The sequence below is a fragment of the Leptodactylus fuscus genome, chromosome 9 (genome assembly GCF_031893055.1).
Source record: "Leptodactylus fuscus isolate aLepFus1 chromosome 9, aLepFus1.hap2, whole genome shotgun sequence".
In the NCBI taxonomy this organism is placed as follows: Eukaryota; Metazoa; Chordata; class Amphibia; order Anura; family Leptodactylidae; genus Leptodactylus; species Leptodactylus fuscus.
The window spans coordinates 7,950,937-7,977,924 of NC_134273.1; the positions used below are offsets into that span (position 1 = coordinate 7,950,937).

The 26,988-nt window shown below is 45.3% G+C and overlaps 1 protein-coding gene across 2 annotated transcripts; it reads left to right on the forward strand.

The window, feature by feature from the left end:
- Window positions 1-72: 72 nt before the first annotated feature.
- On the forward strand, window positions 73-25,415 carry EFCAB7 (EF-hand calcium binding domain 7). Of its 2 annotated transcripts, none has more exons than XM_075287945.1 (14): window positions 73-138; window positions 6,216-6,403; window positions 9,328-9,539; window positions 10,877-10,963; window positions 11,469-11,646; window positions 12,227-12,339; window positions 15,198-15,336; window positions 15,692-15,801; window positions 16,854-17,011; window positions 19,496-19,629; window positions 21,179-21,327; window positions 22,063-22,272; window positions 22,825-22,932; window positions 24,861-25,415. In XM_075287945.1, exons 2-14 carry the CDS (start codon window positions 6,217-6,219, stop codon window positions 24,933-24,935), a joined length of 1,860 nt encoding a protein of 619 aa, XP_075144046.1. In that variant the 5' UTR covers window positions 73-138; window position 6,216; the 3' UTR covers window positions 24,936-25,415. The 2 variants fall into 2 exon arrangements, with proteins under 2 accessions (XP_075144046.1, XP_075144045.1); XM_075287944.1 differs by having other exon boundaries at window positions 12,224-12,339; window positions 24,861-25,414.
- The last annotated feature ends 1,573 nt before the right edge of the window (window positions 25,416-26,988 follow it).

A 26,988-nucleotide genomic window follows, 5' to 3' on the forward strand; every position in this document is an offset into this window, starting at 1 on the left:
GTTCCGCAACACGTTGAAGCCGCGGCAGCCATATTGGTTATGGGTGAAGACGACACTTCCGGCCCAGCGTTCCCTTAGCAACGGAGCAGCAGCAAAAGAAGAAGAAGGAGGCCCGGGCTGGAGACGGGGGGCAATAAAGTGAGTATAGACGGAGGGGTCCTCGGGGGCAGATTGGGGTCCAGGCCTCTTCTCACCTCAGGCCTCTATTCTGCCATGTCAGGGCGGGAGGGTGTATAATACACAAAGGAAAGGCTGGCACTGCCCAAAACAGGAACCACAAGTCCCAGCAGAGCTTTTATTGGTAAATCTGGGACAAGTGACCATTTATATGTCAGAATATTCTTCACTTCTATCCCAGGTGCCCTACGTTAGTCTGCGGCGACACAAAAAGCGTAAACGCCGCGCTGCCGGGTCACCTCGTATGTGGTCGTATTAATATCCGGAAGGTTTGGTTATACGTCACGTGACGCAAGGTGAACGGCTTCTGTATCATCACCGGCCATTGAGTGACGCCATATTGTGATGTTAATGTGACATGATCAAAGTCGCTGTAGATGTACGGTAACAGAGACGTCCAGGACGGAACTACCAATGGATACGACCATGAAACCCGAAACTGGTCAGCCATGATGTCCTTATTGTGGTCAGGTTATCTTCTCATACATGTAGTGTCCCCTCCTGATAACCAGCCATGATGTCCTTATTGTGGTGGGGTTATCTTCTCATACATGTAGTGTCCTCCTGATAACCAGCCATGATGTCCTTATTGTGGTCAGGTTATCTTCTCATACATGTAGTGTCCTCCTGATAACCAGCCATGATGTCCTTATTGTGGTCAGGTTATCTTCTGATACATGTAGTGTCCTCCTGATAACCAGCCATGATGTCCTTATTGTGGTCAGGTTATCTTCTCATACATGTAGTGTCCTCCTGATAACCAGCCATGATGTCCTTATTGTGGTCAGGTTATCTTCTCATACATGTAGTGTCCTCCTGATAACCAGCCATGATGTCCTTATTGTGGTCGGGTTATCTTCTCATACATGTAGTGTCCTCCTGATAACCAGCCATGATGTCCTTATTGTGGTCGGGTTATCTTCTCATACATGTAGTGTCCTCCTGATAACCCACCATGATGTCCTTATTGTGGTCGGGTTATCTTCTCATACATGTAGTGTCCCCTCCTGATAACCAGCCATGATGTCCTTATTGTGGTCAGGTTATCTTCTCATATATGTAGTGTCCTCCTGATAACCAGCCATGATGTCCTTATTGTGGTGGGGTTATCTTCTCATACATGTAGTGTCCTCCTGATAACCAGCCATGATGTCCTTATTGTGGTCAGGTTATCTTCTCATACATGTAGTGTCCCCTCCTGATAACCAGCCATGATGTCCTTATTGTGGTGGGGTTATCTTCTCATACATGTAGTGTCCTCCTGATAACCAGCCATGATGTCCTTATTGTGGTCAGGTTATCTTCTGATATATGTAGTGTCCTCCTGATAACCAGCCATGATGTCCTTATTGTGGTCAGGTTATCTTCTCATACATGTAGTGTCCTCCTGATAACCAGCCATGATGTCCTTATTGTGGTCAGGTTATCTTCTCATACATGTAGTGTCCTCCTGATAACCAGCCATGATGTCCTTATTGTGGTCAGGTTATCTTCTCATACATGTAGTGTCCTCCTGATAACCAGCCATGGTGTCCTTATTGTGGTGGGGTTATCTTCTCATACATGTAGTGTCCTCCTGATAACCAGCCATGATGTCCTTATTGTGGTCAGGTTATCTTCTGATACATGTAGTGTCCTCCTGATAACCAGCCATGATGTCCTTATTGTGGTCGGGTTATCTTCTCATACATGTAGTGTCCTCCTGATAACCAGCCATGATGTCCTTATTGTGGTCGGGTTATCTTCTCATACATGTAGTGTCCTCCTGATAACCCACCATGATGTCCTTATTGTGGTCGGGTTATCTTCTCATACATGTAGTGTCCTCCTGATAACCAGCCATGATGTCCTTATTGTGGTCAGGTTATCTTCTCATACATGTAGTGTCCTCCTGATAACCAGCCATGATGTCCTTATTGTGGTCAGGTTATCTTCTCATACATGTAGTGTCCTCCTGATAACCAGCCATGGTGTCCTTATTGTGGTCAGGTTATCTTCTCATACATGTAGTGTCCTCTCCTGATAACCAGCCATGATGTCCTTATTGTGGTCAGGTTATCTTCTCATACATGTAGTGTCCTCTCCTGATAACCAGCCATGATGTCCTTATTGTGGTCAGGTTATCTTCTCATACATGTAGTGTCCTCCTGATAACCAGCCATGATGTCCTTATTGTGGTCGGGTTCTCTTCTCATACATGTAGTGTCCTCCTAATAACCAGCCATGATGTCCTTATTGTGGTCAGGTTATCTTCTCATACATGTAGTGTCCTCCTGATAACCAGCCATGACGTCCTTATTGTGGTCGGGTTATCTTCTCATACATGTAGTGTCCTCCTGATAACCAGCCATGATGTCCTTATTGTGGTCGGGTTCTCTTCTCATACATGTAGTGTCCTCCTGATAACCAGCCATGATGTCCTTATTGTGGTCAGGTTATCTTCTCATACATGTAGTGTCCTCCTGATAACCAGTCATGATGTCCTTATTGTGGTGGGGTTATCTTCTCATACATGTAGTGTCCTCCTGATAACCAGCCATGATGTCCTTATTGTGGTGGGGTTATCTTCTCATACATGTAGTGTCCCTCCTGATAACCAGCCATGATGTCCTTATTGTGGTCGGGTTATCTTCTCATACATGTAGTGGCCTCCTGATAACCAGCCATGATGTCCTTATTGTGGTCGGGTTATCTTCTCATACATGTAGTGTCGCCTCCTGATAACCAGCCATGATGCCCTTATTGTGGTCAGGTTATCTTCTCATACATGTAGTGTCCTCCTGATAACCAGCCATGATGTCCTTATTGTGGTCGGGTTATCTTCTCATACATGTAGTGTCCTCCTGATAACCAGCCATGATGTCCTTATTGTGGTCAGATTATCTTCTCATACATGTAGTGTCCTCCTGATAACCAGCCATGATGTCCTTATTGTGGTCAGGTGATCTTCTGATACATGTAGTGTCCTCCTGATAACCAGCCATGATGTCCTTATTGTGGTCAGGTTATCTTCTCATACATGTAATGTCCTCCTGATAACCAGCCATGATGTCCTTATTGTGGTCATATTATCTTCTCATACATGTAGTGTCCTCCTGATAACCAGCCATGATGTCCTTATTGTGGTCAGGTTATCTTCTCATACATGTAATGTCCTCCTGATAACCAGCCATGATGTCCTTATTGTGGTCGGGTTATCTTCTCATACATGTAATGTCCTCCTGATAACCAGCCATGATGTCCTTATTGTGGTCATATTATCTTCTCATACATGTAGTGTCCTCCTGATAACCAGCCATGATGTCCTTATTGTGGTCAGGTTATCTTCTCATACATGTAATGTCCTCCTGATAACCAGCCATGATGTCCTTATTGTGGTCGGGTGATCTTCTCATACATGTAGTGTCCCCTCCTGATAACCAGCCATGATGTCCTTATTGTGGTCAGGTTATCTTCTCATACATGTAGTATCCTCCTGATAACCAGCCATGATGTCCTTATTGTGGTCGGGTTATCTTCTCATACATGTAGTATTCCCTCCTGATAACCAGCCATAATGTCCTTATTGTGGTCAGGTTATCTTCTCATACATGTAGTGTCCTCCTGATAACCAGCCATGATGTCCTTATTGTGGTCGGGTTATCTTCTCATACATGTAGTGGCCTCCTGATAACCAGCCATGATGTCCTTATTGTGGTCAGGTTATCTTCTCATACATGTAGTGGCCTCCTGATAACCAGCCATGATGTCCTTATTGTGGTCGGGTTATCTTCTCATACATGTAGTGTCCTCCTGATAACCAGCCATGATGTCCTTATTGTGGTCAGGTTATCTTCTCATACATGTAGTGGCCTCCTGATAACCAGCCATGATGTCCTTATTGTGGTCGGGTTATTTTCTCATACATGTAGTGTCCCCTCCTGATAACCAGCCATGATGCCCTTATTGTGGTCAGGTTATCTTCTCATACATGTAGTGTCCTCCTGATAACCAGCCATGATGTCCTTATTGTGGTCGGGTTATCTTCTCATACATGTAGTGTCCCCTCCTGATAACCAGCCATGATGCCCTTATTGTGGTCAGGTTATCTTCTCATACATGTAGTGTCCTCCTGATAACCAGCCATGATGTCCTTATTGTGGTCGGGTTATCTTCTCATACATGTAGTGTCCTCCTGATAACCAGCCATGATGTCCTTATTGTGGTCGGGTTATCTTCTCATACATGTAGTGTCCCCTCCTGATAACCAGCCATGATGTCCTTATTGTGGTCGGGTTATCTTCTCATACATGTAATGTCCTCCTGATAACCAGCCATGATGTCCTTATTGTGGTCAGATTATCTTCTCATACATGTAGTGTCCTCCTGATAACCAGCCATGATGTCCTTATTGTGGTCAGGTTATCTTCTCATACATGTAGTGTCCTGCTGATAACCAGCCATGATGTCCTTATTGTGGTCAGGTTATCTTCTCATACATGTAGTGTCCTCCTGATAACCAGCCATGATGTCCTTATTGTGGTCAGGTTATCTTCTCATACATGTAGTGTCCTCCTGATAACCAGCCATGATGTCCTTATTGTGGTCAGGTTATCTTCTCATACATGTAGTGTCCTCCTGATAACCAGCCATGATGTCCTTATTGTGGTCAGGTTATCTTCTCATACATGTAATGTCCTCCTGATAACCAGCCATGATGTCCTTATTGTGGTCATATTATCTTCTCATACATGTAGTGTCCTCCTGATAACCAGCCATGATGTCCTTATTGTGGTCAGGTTATCTTCTCATACATGTAGTGTCCTCCTGATAACCAGCCATGATGTCCTTATTGTGGTCAGGTTATCTTCTCATACATGTAATGTCCTCCTGATAACCAGCCATGATGTCCTTATTGTGGTCATATTATCTTCTCATACATGTAGTGTCCTCCTGATAACCAGCCATGATGTCCTTATTGTGGTCAGGTTATCTTCTCATACATGTAGTGTCCCCTCCTGATAACCAGCCATGATGCCCTTATTGTGGTCAGGTTATCTTCTCATACATGTAGTGTCCCCTCCTGATAACCAGCCATGATGTCCTTATTGTGGTCGGGATATCTTCTCATACATGTAGTGTCCTCCTGATAACCAGCCATGATGCCCTTATTGTGGTCAGGTTATCTTCTCATACATGTAATGCGCTCCTGATAACCAGCCATGATGTCCTTATTGTGGTCCTTAAAGGGCCACTAATGTAATATCAGGTCCAGGGCACTATTGATAAGGCTGAGACTCAGGCCCACTTATGATGGTGACACTGGACCACAGAGTATTTAAGGTGCCCTTCCATTAGTTCTGTCATTGGTGCCTTTCACTAATTTGCAAAACATCCATAACTAGTGCAGGAGATCTGGAGAATCTGACATTATAGAGATCGTGTAAGTAACGAGACCGCAGACTGCAGATATATACTAAGGACTGGGACTGTTATTGAGTATATTTACTTTGTATTAATTTAAGTGGGTGAACTCTAGCGCCACTCTGGTCATTGGGCGGTGTCTGGTATTGCAGCTGAGTGACATACAAGTGAATTGTCCTGAGCTGCAGCAGCAGACGTAGCAGGACAAGACGGGCGCTGTTTTCGTGGGGAATAAATCAGACCCTTTAACCTGTTCTCCAACCCTTTAAGTTTGAGATAAGATCTTCTCCTGCTTCAGTTTCCGCAGCTGTCTCTCTGGCTGTCAGTGACAGACTCATTTCACACCCTGCCATGCTGTGGAGAGTATTCTTTGAAATCCTACCTTGTTAGAGCCTTTGCAGAAATTTTATCTTGTACAAGAGTTTTGCTCCAGTTCCCTCCAGAGCTGCATTCAGAAATCTGCTGTATAGAATGTAGCATTGCACCCTTATATCTGTTACCGAAGGTGGGAGGAAACTAGTCACATTCGTGCTGCAGCTCTGGATGTGACTGGAGGATGAGACGTGTGCTTAGATCTCATTGGTGAAGTTCTTATAGTTGTGTCTATGTACTAACCCTGTGTTTGTATTTTGCAGGATGACGAGCCTGCATGGAAGCACAACCTCACTTTCGAGTAAGCGATACGCATCCGATGAGCGATCGGAGAAGCACAAGCTCCAGCCCAAAGACGAGGAGTCTTTCTACACGTCCTGCCGAGCCGCCTACCTGACCGTCTTCAAGAGCAGCCTGGATAACATCACGGACAAGCAGCAGCTGTGTCTGGGTACGCGGCTTTTGATGATAGCCCCGCGTTCACACACGCTAGGGTTTGTTGCACCAAAAATCACTGGAAAACTGTGACACAGATACAAAGGATATGCTTAGACCCCGTGTGCATCCGAGCTGGGGCCGATTCCGCAGCAGAGTGCACTCGGGGACACTTCGAGCCACATCCGAGGGCGTTCTGTTAGGTACTGACCCCTATGGGGGCTTCCGATCTGAATAGGATAAAACCTGCTCCATGTTTATTGGAACGGAAAAGACCATCGGATGCACCCCTGGGGTGGTACATTTGAACATGTGGATGGTGCCTTAGGATAGGTCATTAGTATGTGATCAGTAGAGGAATGCCAAGCGGGACCGCCACTGATAGCAGGTATACTGTATACCAAGCACAGCGCCGCACATACTACAGTGGCTGTGCTTAGTATTGCAGCTCAGTCTTATTCACTTGAATGAGTGTCAGTCTAATTTACGCTAGGTTCACACTAGCGTTCACCTGTCCGTTCTGAGCTTTCCGTCTTCTGCATGCCAGAAGTCGGAAAGCTCAGACCGGGTCCGGCCGTGAGCGGCGGTGAGCGTTTTATGCTCTCCGCCGCGAAACCGGATTTTTTATATCCAGACACAGAGTACTGCATGTCCGACTCTGTGTCCGGATTAGAAAACCCGGTTTCGCGGCGGAGAGCATAAAACGCTCACCGCCGCTCACAGCCGGACATCTCTCTCACCCATTCAAATGAATGGGTGAGAGAGACTCCTGCAGGCTTCTGTCTCCTGCATCTGTTTTAGGCAGGAAACGGAAACCTGAGGTACGGAGTTCACAACGCAGATGTGAACGAGCCCTAACTGAGCTGCTGCCGTACCATGTGACCAATGAATATGAAGGATGAAGAGGCCTTAGCAATTGTGATCGGCTGGGGGTTCCGGGTATTAGGCCCCCACTGATCACATATTGATGACCCATCTTAAGGGTTGGCCATGAATTTATAAGGCCCCTTGCAGACGACCGTGGTGTGGGTCAGTGTGCCATTCTTTTCTATGGGCTCGCCCACAGTCCCGTGTTCGACCAACAGTTCGGGCCTCATCAGATATAACAGGTCCTATTCCTCTTCTATTTTGCGGCCTGTGCTTCTAAGGCCGCTATTCATTTAATGCATGGGCGGCGCGCAGGGACATCCGCGGATGCCGTTCGCCAACCTATTCCATGGCTCTTTACAAGCCATAGGGTTGATGTACAGACATAGGATGATAAATCAGTTCACATGATAGGAGCGAGGGCCCTGCTCCCAAGAACTTACAATTTAAGGCATTACATAAACGTAAGAAACAAACAATTAAAATCCGCATGGTGCAAGGATGGATTTGCTTGGAGAAGGTGCATCGGTAATATCTGCACGTAAAGCTATCCGTACAGGGCGCCATAATCACGGAGCGGTGCTCGGAGCCGTTCGTAACGTTCCCGGGTTCTGCGGTGGCCCCTGCTGCAGAATGCAGGCGGAGGAGAGGCGGCGCAGCGGGGGTTAAACCCTGGCGTTCTGCTATGTTGATAGAGAGATAAATCCTGATGACACGTTGGATTTTTTCAGTCGTGATATCCTAATTACGCCACGGCTAGTTTAACAGGCGGTCACATTCAGCAGATGTGCTTAGCCTAATGAAGGCTTTCAACATTATGGCAAAAGATTTTTTTTTCGCGAGCGGCTAATGGCAGGTTTCTCATAATCCAGCTTCAAAAATAGTAGTGCTGAGAACAAATGTTATCTCCTTTCGGCTTGTTATGTCTTTCATCTCTTTCCACGAGCCACTTAAGCAATTGACCAATTATTATTATACGAGCGCCGGTGTCAAGGTCGCCGAGAACAGGCCGGCAGAATACCAAATATTTCCCGTCATTAAATGATGATTAAACCTGCCTGGGGGCCGCGGGCCGCTACGTGCCGGCATCCAAAGCCTAAGGGGTTAACTGTCCCGGGATCTGGAACATGTTCTCAGGAGATAAATGAACCAGGAATGAAAATAATTTTTCCCGCAGTCTAATTCACAGGCTATAAAGTTACCGCACGCCGGGTCACGTGACCAGATGCATCTCGAGGAGCGGTGACCTTAACGTGGGGATTCTCAAGAGTCAGGGCTGTGACTTTGTGAGGTGGACGAAAGCAAGAATTCCTCGATGTTATGGTATTTAATAGCAGCTAGGGGGCGCTGCTGCTGCTGCCGCCGCTGGATTTCTTATACATGACAGTACACAACCGTGTGCAGTGCAGTGCAAGGGAGCTGATCAGTGGTTTTGACCCCTTAAAGGGATTTTACATTGTCCTAATTTGATGACATACCCTTAGATTAAGTCATCAATTGATGATTTTTGGAGGTCTGACTCATGGGACCCCTGCAGATCGAGGTTTGACAGATGGGACCCCTGCAGATCAGCTATTTGAGGATTAGCGCTGATCCTGGAGTACAGGCCATGTGATGTCACATTCATTGGTCACGTGGCTTGTTCTCAGCTCAGTCCCATTCAAGCGAATAGGGCCAAGGTGCAGTGCAAACCACAGTCATATTACAGTGAATGACACTAAAGAGGCGGCAGCAGTCACCCGAATGCCGTGGTCTTATCCAATAGCTCTTTGGCAGGGGATCTGTGTGTCGCGCCTCACCAATCCATCATTGCTGAGGATAGGTCATCAATTAATAAACCTGGAAAAGTCCTTTAAAGCAGGTAACAGTGCTATATACAGTGCTACGTACTTGTATTAGTCCCCCTACACTTGTACACAATACACTACCAATGCATGAATAACAGACATGGCGCACACTGTGTACATGTACTAGACCCGCCTCTGGCGCACACGGCGTACAGGACATCTGTGTGTTCTGCGTATCCCGTCTTGAGGGGGGGTCACTTATTTCTTTCCTTCTTCCTCTCTGCAGTTCTCCAGCGGGCCGGACACAACCCATCTAACAGAACCCTCAGCAGATACTGGACAGCCAAGACCAAGGAGCTCAACTATGATGATTTCTGTGACATTGTGAAAGCGGAGAAACCTGCCGCCAAAAGCGAACTCCTGAGAGCGTTCCGGAAGCTTGACCCCGCCAACAAGGGATATATCCTACATGAGGAGTTCACCAAGATATTCACTACAGTAAGAGTGTCAGCTTCTGCCCTATCTATCTATCTATCTATCTATCTATCTATCTATCTATCTATCTATCTATCTATCTATCTCCTATCTATCTATCTATCTATCTCCTATCTATCTATCTATCTATCTATCTATCTATCTATCTATCTCCTATCTATCTATCTATCTATCTATCTATCTCCTATTTATCTATCTATCTATCTATCTATCTATCTATCTATCTATCTCCTATCTATCTATCTATCTCCTATCTATCTATCTATCTATCTATCTCCTATCTATCTATCTATCTATCTATCTATCTATCTATCTCCTATCTATCTATCTATCTATCTATCTATCTATCTATCTATCTATCTATCTCCTATCTATCTATCTATCTATCTATCTATCTATCTATCTCCTATCTATCTATCTATCTATCTATCTATCTATCTATCTATCTATCTATCTCCTATCTATCTATCTATCTATCTCCTATCTATCTATCTATCTATCTATCTCCTATCTATCTATCTATCTATCTATCTATCTATCTCCTATCTATCTATCTATCTATCTCCTATCTATCTATCTATCTATCTATCTATCTATCTATCTATCTATCATCTATCTATCTATCTATCTCCTATCTATCTATCTATCTATCTCCTATCTATCTATCTATCTATCTATCTATCTATCTATCTATCTATCTCCTATCTATCTATCTATCTATCTCCTATCTATCTATCTATCTATCTATCTATCTATCTATCTCCTATCTATCTATCTATCTATCTATCTATCTATCTATCTATCTATCTCCTATCTATCTATCTATCTCCTATCTATCTATCTATCTATCTATCTATCTATCTATCTATCTATCTATCATCTATCTATCTATCTATCTATCTATCTCCTGTCTATCTATCTATCTATCTCCTATCTATCTATCTATCTATCTATCTATCTATCTATCTATCTGTCTGTCTATCTATCTCCTATCTATCTATCTATCTATCTATCTGTCTATCTATCTCCTATCTATCTATCTATCTATCTATCTATCTAATATCTATCTATCTATCTATCTATCTATCTATCTCCTATCTATCTATCTATCTATCTATCTCCTATCTATCTATCTATCTATCTATCTATCTATCTCCTATCTATCTATCTATCTATCTATCTATCTATCTCCTATCTATCTATCTATCTATCTATCTATCTATCTATCTATCTATCTCCTATCTATCTATCTATCTATCTATCTATCTTCCTTCCTTATTACTACATATTGTTCTTTTCTTTACATAACTCTGCCTGTAAGACCTTCATTATTCTTCCAGAGAGGAGAGAAGATGTCTCCGGAGGAGGTGAGCGCCATTCTTCGCCTAGCTGATGTTAATAGCGGGAACAGGCTGGACTATATTAAGGTAAATCATAGGAACACACAGGTCATTTTCCTTTCTCAGGATAGGGGATACATGTATGATCTCTGGGGTTTCAACCACTGGGACTGCCAACAATCACAAAAGCGCGGGCCCACAAGTGCCTCTGAGTACTCTATGTGACGGTGCGGCGGTCCGCCTGCTCAGACGTCGCTCTATTAAGTTCTATAGGACTTGCCAAAGATCTTCCACCCTAAAGTCTCATAGAAGTGACTAGAATGGTGGTGGAGTATGTTCTCCATTGCTTCATTCACATGGGGTCCATTCTATGTCTGCTTTATAAGCTTAATTATTCCAGATTAAGTGTAGTTTAAGGACTAAGGAAACTTACTACTGATGCCTCTAGGAAAGCTGGGAGGCGGACAAATGCAGTCTGTTGTTCCCTGTTATCAGCCATGTCAGTCTGGCTTGGGGGGGGAGGCCTGACACTCTTATAAAGCTAAGGCTCTCATCTGCACTTTCTAACCACATTTCCACCTCTCTTGCACAGTTCTGTAACACGTACTCCAGCACCTGTGACCAGTGTACCAAAATGGCAGTGGAGAAGATGGAAGCCAATAGCCGTGCCAAACGTCAACAATTTGGGAGCCAAATCGAAACATCTCCGGAACGTTCGGTGTCCCCTCGGAACCAGAGGTTTAGTGAGGCTGACACAACGCCGCGGAAAGGTCAGTACAGGATTTAACGGGTTTTCTGGGACTACTGATATCAGGTCAGTGGGCTCCAAATCCGAGCTCCGCTTCTGATCAGCTGACTGAAGGGGCTGCAGCTCTCTCAAAGTAGACACAGCGCTATCAATTGTGTAGTGGCTGTGAGAGGTATTGCAGCACATTCCTGGTCACCTGCTGGGGCTGAGCTGCAGCTATACAGTGTACAGAGCTGACTCTGCTTTCACAGAGTTTCAGCCCCTTCAGTCAGCTGGTCAGCGGGGGTGCAAGAAGTCGGACCCCACCTACCAGATACCGATGACCTGTTCTAAGAGTAGATTGGCAATATTAGTATCCTGGGTATAAAATCCTATGAGGTGGCTATCCAGAGAATCCCCTTACCGAAGCTGAATTGCTTGTGTCCTACTTATATACAGCAGTAAATCTGAACAAGTAGAGCTGCAGTGTAAAGCATGGCGCTATCTAGTATAGCAGCCTGGGTCTGGGACAGCGATTGTCAGATGGGATTCCAGTAATACATTCACAATGCCTCATATATTGACTCCATCTATCGGCTAAATCATTTACCTTATTTTAGTAGACAGTAAATCCTCGCGGCCATCGTCAGCCCGAAACTACAGAGGGGCGGCATCTACTGTGATAAATATGGGACCTCTGAAGATTTCCAGACACGCGGAGCCCAGCGATCTGCAGGTAACGCCCCGTACAATGAGCGGTCGCACCGTGTCACAACCTAGGACACGCCGCTGTGCCAGTTTTGGGGTTAACTCTTCTACATCTGTATCCCCTCCTTGGTCCTGGCATCTTCTGGGATGATGTACAGTGTTATATAAGGAGGATTATTATTATTATTTATTTATATAGCACCATTAATTCCATGGTGCTTTACATTTGGGAGGATGAATACAAGGACAAATGCCTTAATAATAACTAAATAATATACCGTATTGTAAGGTTCTCCGAATGTTCAATCAACGGCCTAAAAATCGTAGCACAAATCGCCGTCCTCTTCGCCCTCGCCAGCCCCATGCGTTACTTGCATCGCAGCCATTGAGTAAATCGCTCAGTTCCAATCTCCATCTAATGATATAAATCTATAATAGTTTGGCCGATTGCAATTCCGTCCCCTTTATTCGTTACCCACTGACCCATTCACTTCTACACACATCATCATGGTAACTGTCAGGTCAGAGGGGCAACAGGGGGCAATAACAGGGGACAGTGGGACATTACTGTTGTATATGACTTCTAGGTCGCTGCCATTCCTGTAAATCCCACAGCAGACCTAATCTTTAAAACATGGAGTGCGGCGCCGCTATATCTTACCCCTATATTACACCCCGGGGCCAAAGTTTACATTAGTGGACGGCTTTTTATATGGTTTACTTATTGTATGTGCCGGGGTCCGGGCTCTGACAGGCGCTCAGGATCCTGCTGCCACAAAATGCTGACTTTTTCCATTGCAGATTGTGGAGTAAATCTGCGCAGGAAACGTTTTAATTCAGATAGAAAGGTTGGAAATCTGTGCCGAAATCGACTAGAAGATCTGCAGAGGGTCCTCTACAGCACCCCAACTCTACACCACCCCGAATTATTCTCGTGCATGTGGACGGGGTTATTAAAATGAAAGCAGAGTGCCGTACATTGTATAGTGGCTGTGCTTGGTATTGCAGCTCAGACCCATTCACTTGAATGGGACTGAGGTGCTGCTATACCATGTGACGGCCTCCACACAATCTATCAGCCGCGGTCCCTGTTGTCAGACCCCCACTGACCACATTATGCTTCATAGCTGGCCATGCCATCTGTAATAAATAACTGAGCAGAGCCGGGTTTGGTCCCTTTCCCCAATGGCAGGACGCCCTGTATAGCCCACCTAGTCTGTTTGCCAGCCCCTTGTTATAATGTAAGGGGTTAAGAGACCCGTGCAGTGAGGCCACGCTGCGTCGTGCAGGTACAAGGCACCCTGGTAACCCCCTGTCCCCCCACGTCTCTCTAAACCCGCCATTGATTTTCATTTAGGAGGCCGCGTTTGTCCACCTTGATAAATCACCGGCGCGGCCCCTCCTGTGGGGGACACATCAAATTCCCTTCGCAGAGTCAATATTTGCAGAGTGTTATTATTGATCAGCGGTTCTTCGCTCTCCTTTTTACTTCGTTCGGACTTTACTAGGGTTTCGCTTTTATTTTATTTTTTCTTTTCCTGCAACCTGAAATAATAGCTGCAGATATCAAAGCCATAAAGGGCAAATTGCTCGGGCCCTGCTTTATGGGGCCCCGGGGAGGCGTATGAGGCACATAAAATGATTGTGGAACGCAGGCCGAAAATGCGGCAGTCACAGCTCTCCCGGGGCGTGTTCTCATTTCCAATAACAACTCCTGGTTTTGTTTTGTGCCCCGACCTCCTGTAAATCGTCCCCGGCCTGACACTTACATTTCCTGCATTACAGTACAATGGGCGGCGAGCTGAGCAATGAGTCCAGGTAGACGCCGCTCACCTAGCCAAGCGGGCTCCGGCTCTACCTCATATTTCTAACACAACCTGTTTATAACGCCGCGCCATTTATTGTATTTATTTACCATCTGTACGTGAGAATAAAGCATATTGTTATATAGAAGGGGATCACACACGGGGTCCGGGATCCAGCTGGATGGAGCAGATCACCCCCCAGTTATATCTCCTGACAGGTCTGATTTAGGAAGTATCCGCCATGTCCCTCTGTTATTCTTCCTGGAAATATGTGAACAATTGGAGATTCATCATGGGGGATGCAAATATTCACTAAAACAGACATGCCAGGAATGGTGAAAGAGATTTTCCAGGACGTATGTATTGATGACCCGTCCTTAGCATCGATTGTCATGTGATCAGTGGGGTCCCAACATCTGGGGCCTTTGCTGATCAGCTATATAGAAAGGCCCCAGTGCTCATCAGCGCCGGAGCCTTTTCTTTGTGCTGATGACATCACATTCATCGATCAGCTCAGTCACATTCAGGCGAATAGGGCTGAGCTGCAATACTAAGCATAGCCACTATATATTGTACGGCGCTGTGCTTGGTCGTCTGGCTGTGCAGGGTATTGCAGCCTGACCTGTTCACCTGGATGAGTCCAGATAGGCAAGAGCCCTGTATAACATGGGGAATATACCTTTAAGTGTTTATGGTGCAGTGTGCTGACAAATCTGACAACTTTCCAGCAAGCTTTGCTTTACAGCGTCTCACAAATGAAACACATCTGCTTGCTGACGGTGACGGGAAACAGTCTAGATCTGCATTGCATTGACTTTTAGTCTTATAATGGTCGCCTCCATCCAACTTCAGGATTTCCCTGCGGTGGAAGAAGCAGCTGGAAGCTTTCAAGACACCTGGCCATGCGACTGCATCGCCAACAGGGTATTTAGAATGGGGCCCTCAGGTAGGGCTGCTGGCTCTTGTAGTGCACACAATTCTACATGCCGCCACCTGGAGTCAATGACCTTCCACTCTCTGTCTCTACGATCCCCTTGTACATTACAGGTATATTATATATTACAGTGCTTGTCATTGTTAGGACTGGCCGTGTGTTCGCTCGCGAGGATGCTTCTTCCTGGAAGATACCGGTATAATCAGCCATCACTATCGGCTGCAGCTAACCATGAAATCTACAGTATATCTGACTATCAGGCCCCTCCTTCTCGGCAGAGCTGAAGGTATGTGCCAGTGTGCGAGGCTGTGGCTGTGTGACTGTGGAGGTGCTGCCCTCTAGTGTTCCTCTGGGGAACTAAACTGTTGCTGTTGCAGTATAATGGGAGACAATAGGTTGTAATTGATGATCTATCATTTGTATATACTATGGCTCAGATAACCGTATACAGGGGGCGACAGCAGGCCAGCACTCCCTATCTCTGCTTGCTTGGTAATAATCCTGCCATACATCTTTCTTCTCTCTCTATTACTATACCTGACATAATATTACATAGCTTGTCCAGCTTCAACATCACATTATTTCTTTCATTTTAAATATTGTAGTTTTTGCATTTCTTTAAGTACCTTCTCTTTTTTTAGGGAAATCTCCCCTCTGGATGTCTGTGGACACTGCTCTGTATGTCCTGAAAGAAAGTGATGGACGAGGAGACCCACAGTTTGTATCCTTCACAGAACTGCACCACAAAGGGGTGAGGGTCTGCGTGTTAGCATATCACTAAGCGCTGTCCCATTGGAGTCTATTATAGTATCTAAATCCAGTGAGTGGGTATTGTGGCTCCTGGCATGTAAACATTACTGCGGGGGGCGCCGTGCTGTCCTAGAATAGCTGATCCCGGGGGTCCTAGGTGTTAGAACTCTGCAGGACTAATATTGATGGCCTATTCAAAGGAAGGGCCATCAAAATTACAAAGTAGATCCTCCCTTTAAAGAAGTATTCTGGTTGTTTTAAGTGACCACTTACTGATAGTTGTGCCTCCCACAGGTCTTGACAGGGGTCACTTTTCCCTTTCTCTGGGTACGAATAAACCTGAAATAACTGGAACCAGTAACAGCAGCACAATGTATATGTAGGGTGGTGATCTTCAATGCTAGATACAGGATAGAGGTACCATAGAGTGCTGCAGCTAGCAGGGGAGCGAAGCAACTAGTGGGGATCCCAGTGACGGACCCACTACTAGTCGGCAGGCGGATATATACCCTACTGATACCATCATTGCTGAGGTCTGAAATTTATGCTTAGGCCCCACGTTGCAAATACGCTACGATTTGGCCACAAATGGAACCGCTACAGCACGAACCAAGGTGTTTTACAGTACCTGCAAAGTGGATGGCATTCTGGCTAATCCCATCCACACATTGCAGAAATAAATCTGCAGCAGAAATGCTGATCTGTGGAGGTCCCACACCTGGACCCTGCAGAGATCATCTGTTCTAGCAATCTCTGGGTGCCTGGATGCGCACGTAGAGTCACTCCTATTCTAGTAATAGGGGCAATGTTGCAATTCACCTGCACCACTGCAGTTTCCGGCACCCAGAGGCTGGTAAAACAGATGATCTGTGTAGGGCCCAGGTATCGGACCCCCGCAGATTCAAAATGGATGGCCTATCCTGTGGACAGGTTATCAGTATGAAAATTTGGTTTGGGGGTGAAACTCCCCTTTAATCTAATCCCTCATTATTGTTGTGGTCCAGTGATCAGATACAAGCTCATAGGTTTCTTCTTGTCATTCCCTGTTCACAGTCCTATGTCTGGAAAGGTGAGCTCAGCGCCGGTTCTTACACCCTTATACCATTCACCACAGGCTGTAGACTGAGAAAGAATAAGAAGCCAGTCACTAAGGAGGCCCGGCTGGTTTATAGAGACGGCAGCGAGGATTTACAACTAACCTCCGAGTTTAAGTAAGTGCGAGCGTTCAGCTGGCGAATGACTGGATTGACGCTATTGTTCTGTCATATAGAGAGTCATTGTAAAGTGATTCGGTGGGGCCATATTTTATCCCCCCATCCTCAGCTTTTAATGGCACAGATGACAGCGGAGGGGAGATCGCCGTAAATGATGTCAGCGTTGCGATGACGCCCCTGTGCATTTATAACCAACAAAATAAATTTCATGTCCAAAAGAGGCTTTCATTTTTCAAAACGTGATGGCGGACGTTTATCAAGCACGGCGCATGAATCGCGTTGGTCCATTGGGCGCTGTAGGTATCTGTTGGATGATGACGTGATGGACTCCATTGTTAATGGAAGCCAAGGAGACCTTAACTCCTTGGTTCAATGTGCGGCACTGGTGTTATGGGGTTGAAAGGGTTTTCTCGAGATGTCCTTAGGATAGGCCATCAATATGCGATCGTGGGGATCCAGGCTGGGGTCAGTGCTGTGGTCTCTTCTCTGCGCTGCGCCATAGTATCAAAGTGGCTGTGCTTGAATGTGACGGAGTTGCTGCTGTACCAGGTGACTGAACAAAGTGATGTCATCAGCACAGGGAAGAGACCATGATCTTCTGAGAACCGTGGCCTCTCGAAACAGATGATCGCAGAAGATCCCAGGTGTCGGACCCCCACCTAACACATTTTAATGACCTACCCTAAGGGTATATAAGTCCTACAAAGCCCAAGCACTACACATGCATGGGGCAGGAATGATGTAGACTGAAGAGCAATCCTGCAGTAATATATTCAGTCTGGGATTGGAGATCACTCCAGTCCTGGCCCATTAACCCCTTGGATGAGGTGGTCGATATTTACCGTGGCATGTAAGTGATTAGACTACTTGTCGACACCCCTGGAACTTCTGGAAGGCTCCTGGGAAAAGGTGGGACTTTCTGGACTCCCCGAGATGTAGGCAAATATCCTGAGACCGCTACGGCCTGTAGGGATACTGTGTCACATTCATAGGAGCAAGATGTAAAGGGGCTGTGCTCTGCAGAAGCGGGGGGTGTTACTGATGAATAGTGTGTTGGCAACTATGGGTTAGACAATGTTGCCCCATCAAAGCCCAATATAGGGGATTCTTTATTTTTGCAGCCTGTACTGTTGATATTGGGGTGGGAGGGTTTGATGCATTGGTAAATAGGCAATAGTCTTAGGCCTCTCCCTTCCCTAAAATAACTGATAACAGGGCACAGTAGACTGCAAAACATAAGGAAAAGAGCTTGAACATATTTCAGTCCTAAAGGCACCCTGCTGTCAGGAGTCAGAAGTTGTAAAAATGAGTTTTAGTAAATTTGCGTCTATCCAGACGGCAGTAAATGACTCCACATTGCAATGTTCATAACGACCTTTAGAGGGCAGCACAAGTATTAGCGGAGATCTTTCAGTTTCCAGTAGTGAATGTTTTCGCCTCATTGTGGTATGTAGGTGAGAGTTATGGCCGGTCGGGGTACGGCCTGCGACACGGTAACAACAATGAACTTAGCGTTAACCCTTGGAAAGCTCTGATCGTGACATTCAGGGTGGGGATGATTGGGGGAGGGGTCTCCCTTAGAATACATAACTGGGAATATCTGTGATACAATTAAGGCCCATACTTAGTATGGGCAGACAACTTGGGGTCCACTGAAGGTAAAAGTAACATAAAAATACTCACAAGCAATAACTAAGCTTTATTGAAATGAAAGGGGATTTTTTTTTCACCGATCAACCGGGATAGTTCACCAGTATCCCATCACTGGAGGTCCAACACCGAGACCCCGCCCCCATTATTAATCCAGCTGCCTCCAGTTACTGGAAAATATGGCTGCGGATGGGGCGAGGTTGCAGAAACTCTGCAACCATATAGGAGTAAAGCTGCTTCCGTCCCCATCTAGGTCAGGAGGCGGCTGAAGCAGCTGTTGGGTTCAGGGACTGTCGACCCCCACTGATACATGTAAAGGGGTTGCCCAAGAGTTGATATCGGTGGCCTCTTCTTAGGACAAGTCATTATCATCAGATCAGTGGGGTGTGACATCCACCAGCCCCATTAGTCAGCGACTGAATTGCAGATCTACACAGTACATGGAGCTGAAATCTGAAGGCTCTGTACACTGTGTAGCTGCCATTCATGCCATAAAGCAACACGGCTATTACACAGTGTATGGAGCGTCTATTACCTGCTCAGTATACTGCGGTGGGCTAATGGCAATGCTGGGTGTTGGATCCCCACTGATATGACAACCTAGCCGTCAGTTCTCAGACCACCTCGCTCAGGATTAAGAGAAAAAACCTGGCCTAGTCCTTAAAGAGCGAATGAACAGCACAGCCTAATATGGCAGACAACAGAGAACAATAGCACAGCAAACAAAAAGACAATCGACATTCCCTTTAAGCAGTGATTTCTGGCAATAGCTCTTTAACCCTCTCTATACCAGGCTGTAACAATGGCTTCTCTCCTTGCCCCCCGTTTCAGATCCGCTCTGTCAGACGTGTTTGACATCATTGATTTAGATGGCAACGGGTTCCTGAGCCTGGAGGAATATAATTTCTTTGAGTTGCGCAGCAGCGGTGAGAAGTGCGATGACGACGCCTGGGAGGTTTGTCAAGGTGCGTGCTGTTGTATTTGGTATGTTGTGCGCGTCGCCTCCATCTTGCCAGCAGTTGTCTCCTTTATATTAATGAAGTCACTTAATACAGTTGTTTAACAGGAAAAAGTGTGTTATTGGGAGATAATTTGGAACAGATTTAAATATGTCGCACTATCCGGCCGATAATACATGCTATATTACAGGCTGTAAAAAGTCCACTAATTCTCAGCCAAACATTTGCATTTTTATGGTTTCTATTAAGAATGCATTAGAACTGAATTACTTTTCTTTTAACCTTTCAGCAAGATGGTGAAAAAAAAAGCCTCTGGCATAAAGGCCACGCGCGGGTAGCATTTATTATCATATGACCTTAATATCACCCGCTAACAGCCCCGCTCTTCTCATGGACGGTGCGGAGGAAAACGTAACATCATTTACTTGTTATTAATTTTGCTCTTCATCGGAAATAGGAGGATAGGATGATGGGAGAGCGCCATAGTCCTGGTGGAGAAGTGCAGAGCGACAGGGGTGGTGCACAAGGGAAGCCATGATGTCATTCACTGCATTCAATTCAATCAGAGAATGTAATACAATCTGTATAAAAAAGTGTAGCCATGACATAATGTAACCTATACTGATCCTGAGTTACATCCTGTATTCTCTGTATACTCCTGAGCTGCACTCACTATTCTGCTGGTGCAGTCACTGTGTACATACATTACATTACTTACCCTGTATTATACTCCAGAGCTGCGCTCACTATTCTGCTGGTGCAGTCCCTCTGTACATACATTACATTACTTATCCTGTATTATACTCCTGAGCTGCACTCACTATTCTGCTGGTGCAGTCACTGTGTACATACATTACATTACTTACCCTGTATTATACTCCAGAGCTGCGCTCACTATTCTGCTGGTGCAGTCCCTCTGTACATACATTACATTACTTATCCTGTATTACACTCCAGAGCTGCGCTCACTATTCTGCTGGTGCAGTCACTGTGTACATACATTACATTACTTATCCTGTATTATACTCCAGAGCTGCGCTCACTATTCTGCTGGTGCAGTCACTGTGTACATACATTACATTACTTATCCTGTATTATACTCCAGAGCTGCGCTCACTATTCTGCTGGTGCAGTCACTGTGTACATACATTACATTACTTATCCTGTATTATACTCCAGAGCTGCGCTCACTATTCTGCTGGTACAGTCACTGTGTACATACATTACATTACTTATCCTGTATTATACCCCAGAGCTGCGCTCACTATTCTGCTGGTACAGTCACTGTGTACATACATTACATTACTTATCCTGTATTATACCCCAGAGCTGCGCTCACTATTCTGCTGGTACAGTCACTGTGTACGTACATTACATTACTTATCCTGTATTACACTCCAGAGCTGCGCTCACTATTCTGCTGGTGCAGTCACTGTGTATATATGTTACCATACTACCGTATGTAGCAGTGACTGCACCAGCAGAATAGTGAGTGCAGCTCTGGAGAATAGACTTCCTGCTCATATATCATTTATTCATATATTATATTTAACAGAGAACTTTGAAACCAAGAAGAATGAGTTAACAAGAAAGGGTTTTATGGATCTCAATCTGATGGAGGCCAATGACCGAGAAGGAGACCCCAGTGACCTGTGGGTGACACTTCAGTCCATGGGCTATAACAAAGCTTTGGAACTGACAGAGGTGATTATTTACATGTGATCAGCCCTTTAATCTGACAGCCAATAATCCAGGAGATCTGATAATCCAGCACTTACGTCCTGGAATATTATATGGAATGTTACAAGACCTGAACATGTATAATAACACAATATATAATAACACACATGTATAGTAGTAGTATTATTATTGTTTATTTATATAGCACAATTAATTCCATGGTGCTTTACATTTGGGGGTTACATACAATACACAGAATATACAGGTAGATATAAAACTTACAATGACCAACTGGCACAGTGGGGTAGAGGGCCCTGCCCGCGACAATATATAATAACACACTTGTATAATAACACAATATATAACACACATGTATAATAACACAATATGCAATAACACACTTGTATAAAATATATAACACATGTATAGTAACACAATATATAATAACACACATGTATAGTAACACAATATATAATAACACACCTGTATAGTAACACAATATATAATAACACACCTGTATAGTAACACAATATATAATAACACACTTCTATAATAACAATAATATATAATAACACACATGTATAATAGCACACTTGTATAATAACACAATATATAATAACACACATGTATAATAACACAATATATAATAACACACATGTATAATAACAGATCTTGTGATCATATTTCAGCCCCTGGTCGGGGGAGGTGAATACTTCTTATACTCTATATACTGTGACATCCCTTTATTACACTCTGCAGGCCTGTCCTTTTGTCATTGATGTCTATGCTGAGAAGAGTAAGCCCAAGCTGAAAGCCGTGAGCCTGGAGCCCAGCAGTCGCCTGCTGCAGAAGGTCCTGTGCAAATCCGTCATTCTTAAAGGGGATGCCAAGCCTATGGATGGATGTGAAGACGTTGTCATCTACACCTACAAGAACGACACACGCATCACCTCTGTTATCGAGAATAAGGTGTGTAATAGATGGCACAGCAACATACTCCTGGCAGACACATGGTGTGACGGTATATTCCAGTCACCTGGCATCACCTCTCCTCATGCCGCATCTACTTAATGCACCAGTATGATCTTTTGGGCACTGCGGCAGTGCCATGTTAGGAGGACACATGTAATAACAGCCATAAGCAGAGAAAATTCTAAAGTCTCTTATTAGTGGTGGTCCAACACTCAGACCCCACAACGATCAGCTGTTCCCGGTGTGTCCTGGTGCTGCGGTCAGGGCTTGAAGCATCTCTGCATCTATTCATGTAATGGGGACGTCCATCTAAGCAGAAGCTTCCAGCAGGGTGCAGGAACACCACTGATCAGATAACGGGCCTATACTGTGGGTAGGTCATCAGTATAAAAAGATGTTTGAGGCCCAGAAAACCCCTTTAAAGTCTCCCTGAAGAGTGAAGCTATAATTGCATTGTATTGTACAAGTGCCATTCCTTGGATTATTCCCAGGGTGCTTCAGCCCTGAGATCTGTATGACACATAATGACTCTGCTTTTTCTGTTCCTAGTCTGATAAGAAGATGGTGGTGCAGATAAATAATGATCAGAGCAAGAACTGTATCAGCAGCCGAGGACTGAGCCTGTTTGCTGTAGAGGTGCCAGCAAAGTCAACCGTGGTAAGAAAAGTGGACAATCCTGCTTACTAAACACTTGTAGTAGGTTGGCACGGGCCCCGCGGCATGTATGGGCCTCTCTGCTTGCTTAGGGCAGGTCTGACCACATAATGTATACAGTAGGGATTTACATGGAATCTCAGCACCTTGTGTTCATAGAAATAATCACAATGTGCCATCATTTAAAGGGAACCTGTCAGGCTGATTTGGGCCCTAGAGGAGAGTGAGTCTTATTGGGCAGTTGTGCAGTGAAGCCAGGAACATTCACATCATCTTCAGTGCGCATGTGCCCAAGGCCCTGCACATGCGCCCCGAATCTGAGGTGTACGAGGTATTCACTGAAGAGCCGGGTGGGTGTAAAGATTGTTTATTCACTGCCAGATCAGACTGCAAAAATTCTTGCTGTCATTCAGTGGCAATCCTTATCGTTTACCTGCTGGGTATAGATGTCAGTCCTGGTCATGTGATGATGACATCACATGTCCATCACATACGTGTCCATCACATACATGTCCATCACATACATGTCACATACATGTCAATCACATACATGTCCGTCACATACACGTCACATTCACGTCCATCACATACGTGTCCATCACATACTTGTCCAGGACTGATTTTCATTCACTGGAAGCAACAACGAACAATTGAATGACAGCAAGCAGTGGTCTGAAAACTGTGGGGAATTGATAAAATATGGATATGATATTGGAAATCTTAGAATTTTTCATTATATAAACATACCCTGTATGCGCTTAAAATGGAACATTCCCCTTTAAATATTTTGTCTGCGTCGTCCCCGTGCTGCCCAGGGGTAGGGATCATGGAGCTGCTGCAGCGAGTCGGACCCTGGACAGAGTGGTGGGATTTTCTTTCTAACCCACAACGTGTCCTTTTCCATGTGCAGATACGGTGATGACGGTGATGTACACTATACGTACTATACAGTGTGACATCATCATATACGTTGACAGATGATGTCATGAGGCTAGATACTGCATTGCCTGTACAATGTAATGGACACGTTTTATTGGATATTAGTTTGGTTCACATCTGCTGTTATGTTGGGGCCTCCCAAACCCTCTTCCAGGAAATTAGTCGTACTACCCCCCCCCTGTCCTAACCAGATGTAACTCATTACCGCCATGTTACCTGACTCATTCTACAGTCCGGTCATATCCATGCTCCGTTATAGGGGATTTGTGATGTCACTCGGGGGCAGGGGGTGCAATCATCTGTCAATCCAGTGTAGTCTGAGGATGACGTGCCTCATGTACTGGAGAACGTAAGGAGCAGATAGTCCTCCAGGGACGTCCTGTGGACCTCCAGCTACATAGACAAACATATTCCTATACAAATGACAAAACTTTATTCACAGGAGAAACGGCAATATTCACTCTAAGCAGCCCGTGTTATTAGGGCGTGTTCAGATTGGAGGTTTTCCACTGCCCAGGGTGAGATTTGATCAGATCTCCTCGTACACACAATGCACAGAGAATCCCCTACATAGTAAGTAAGCGGCCATTTTCTTGTGGCCTGTGGGCATGCGCAGTCGGCTCTGCCCGAGGCCTAGCAGTTTGACCCCCGGCGCCGGAAGAAGACACGTGAAGAAGATGGAGGCGGCGGTAGAGAGTTCTTTCGCAGCATTGGCGACGCCCCCAGTGCTGCGAGAGAACTCATTTCTATACTGACGAACACCGGAATTTTTACCGAACGGCGGCGCGGAGAAGACATCTAAAGGTAGGAGAAGTATAAACCTTTCTTAAGGCTATTCCTACGTGTGTTCCATGGTAGAATCCCTTTAAAATTGTTCATGCAGCTTAGACTTATGAAATTGCACGCTTTGCTGTCATTGTATCTCCTGTGACATCACACGGGCCTGTGACTATTCCTCCGCATGTACTGACACGGTGTCTTTCCCTCTGCAGGTATCTCAGCATGTCATGGCCGTCAATGAGAAGCAGGACTGGCTCTATCACTGTGTGCACAGCGTCCTCTCCTAAGGACACCCATGGAAGGAATCACAGATTATATTTTTATGAGCAAAGATTTTCATTCAATAAGAAAAGTGCCAAATTTTACTATTTTAGTGTCAGTGACTATTTATTTTGTCAGAATCGCAGCAACCGATTAAAGATCAGATGGTAAAAATGGAGAATTAGCCAAAGGGGATTCTGGGATTTGTTCATGGATAATTGAAGATCAGCGGGAATCTGAACCCAAGTGCCGCTTCTGAATCACAGGCCTCGTGGCGTCCCTTTAATTGTCCATATCGCTTGTTTCAGCTCAGTCCCATTCAAATGAATGGACTGAGCTGCAATACCAAAGACCACCACTATCTAATGTACGGCGCTACCCATCAGACATTTTACTATACTTGTATAGGATAGGTGAGATCCTTTAACATCTACATTGTTCTTCATACACCGCCACGTCTTGCACACGTCTGGTCATGTACTGTATCCTGGGACCGTATTATAAAGTATCATGATGTGCAGTAAGTGTGAATTCTGCCTGTGTTGTCTGTTTGGACCAGCAAACCATCAGTGCTCCTTATAATGGAGGCTAAGCCGTGGTGTTACTACAACATTGTTATTGGGGGGTCAGCCTGTAATGGTAGAGATGACCCACTTACTGCATGTGGCCAAAACTGCGCCCGCCTGTGGTGACCAATGGCCATGCAACTTTGCAGACAGAACATCCAAACTGTACAACCATTGGCCATATTGGACCGCTAGACCCTAAGATAGCCACAGTGTGGAAATCCTGGTGCAGATGCTGCAGGGAAGGGGGCGGACTATGGCCCCAAACCCTATACTGAACCCTTTTATAAGGGACGCTGACGTATATTCTATAGGGGAATGGATTCAGGCGTCTAACAAGGTGGTAATGTGACTCTGATCCCCGCTCTAATACGGGGGTCACTCATTAGGATTCACAGGGTGGGAGACTTTAGGTTAAAGCCTTATTATTTGCGTAACCTTCTGTAAGGGCACAGCCTGTGGGGCCGCTGCTATTTTTGCCGGCGGTGACCTCTACTCTCTGGGTGTAATAGTATCCTCTGCCATAAATGTCAGCTGTGCATTAGGATTTGACTGGATCGGGGAGATGACCCCGGCCTCACACAGTCCACGGCCCGTCATGAATCACTAATATAGCCCAGGGCAATTATTGGTGCAGGTAACAGCCTCATCGTTCTGCCCAAAAGGTCATGAACATGCTGATGGGATGGGTGCCACCTGTGTCCGACCACAGAGTAAAGGGGAGAACTGCACGACCAGAGATGCGGAGGAGACAGGAGGGCCATATATACTATATATACTAGCCCTGCCCGTATAACATGCGGTGTATCCTCTGTGCTTGTCACTATGAGCAGGGCCCGGCTGCATCTACTGCACCTCAATTTTGTAACTTTCATGCCCATTTCTTCCAAAACTTCCACAGTGGGGGGTAAACTGTATGAATATAGCATTGATCCTATGCGCCATCCTTGTCAATACGGGTATAATAGGTAATTATATTAAAGGGGTATTCCAATTACAGCAAGGTATCCCCTATCCATAGAGGGTAACTTATTGGTGGGGGTCGGAGAGGCGCCCACCCTGACTAGCCAGACCGTTCTCATTATTGGTGGGGGTCTCAGCAATGACACACCGATCGGCAGGTTACCCCCTACTAGAGATGAGCGAGTAGTATTTGATCGAATACCTCGCTCCCATAGGAATGCGTGTAAGCGGCCGAACACCAAGGGGTTAAATGCAGTGAATATTTGATGCGCTTAACCCCGTGGTGTTCGGCTGCTTACACGCATTCCCATGGGAGCGAGGTATTCGATTGAATACTACTCGCTCATCTCTACCCCCTACCCTTTGGATAGATGGTAGCCTGCAGGCACCAGAATACCCCTTTAGTAAATATGACCCCACATTTACAATACCAGGGTTACAGTTTCAGAAGCTTTCTGCTCTGAAGGACATACAGCTGAAAAGGACAGTGCTGTCTATCAGCTAAAAAATCCCAGAAATTCGGAAAGAAGTAACCGCCCTCCATGTTGTA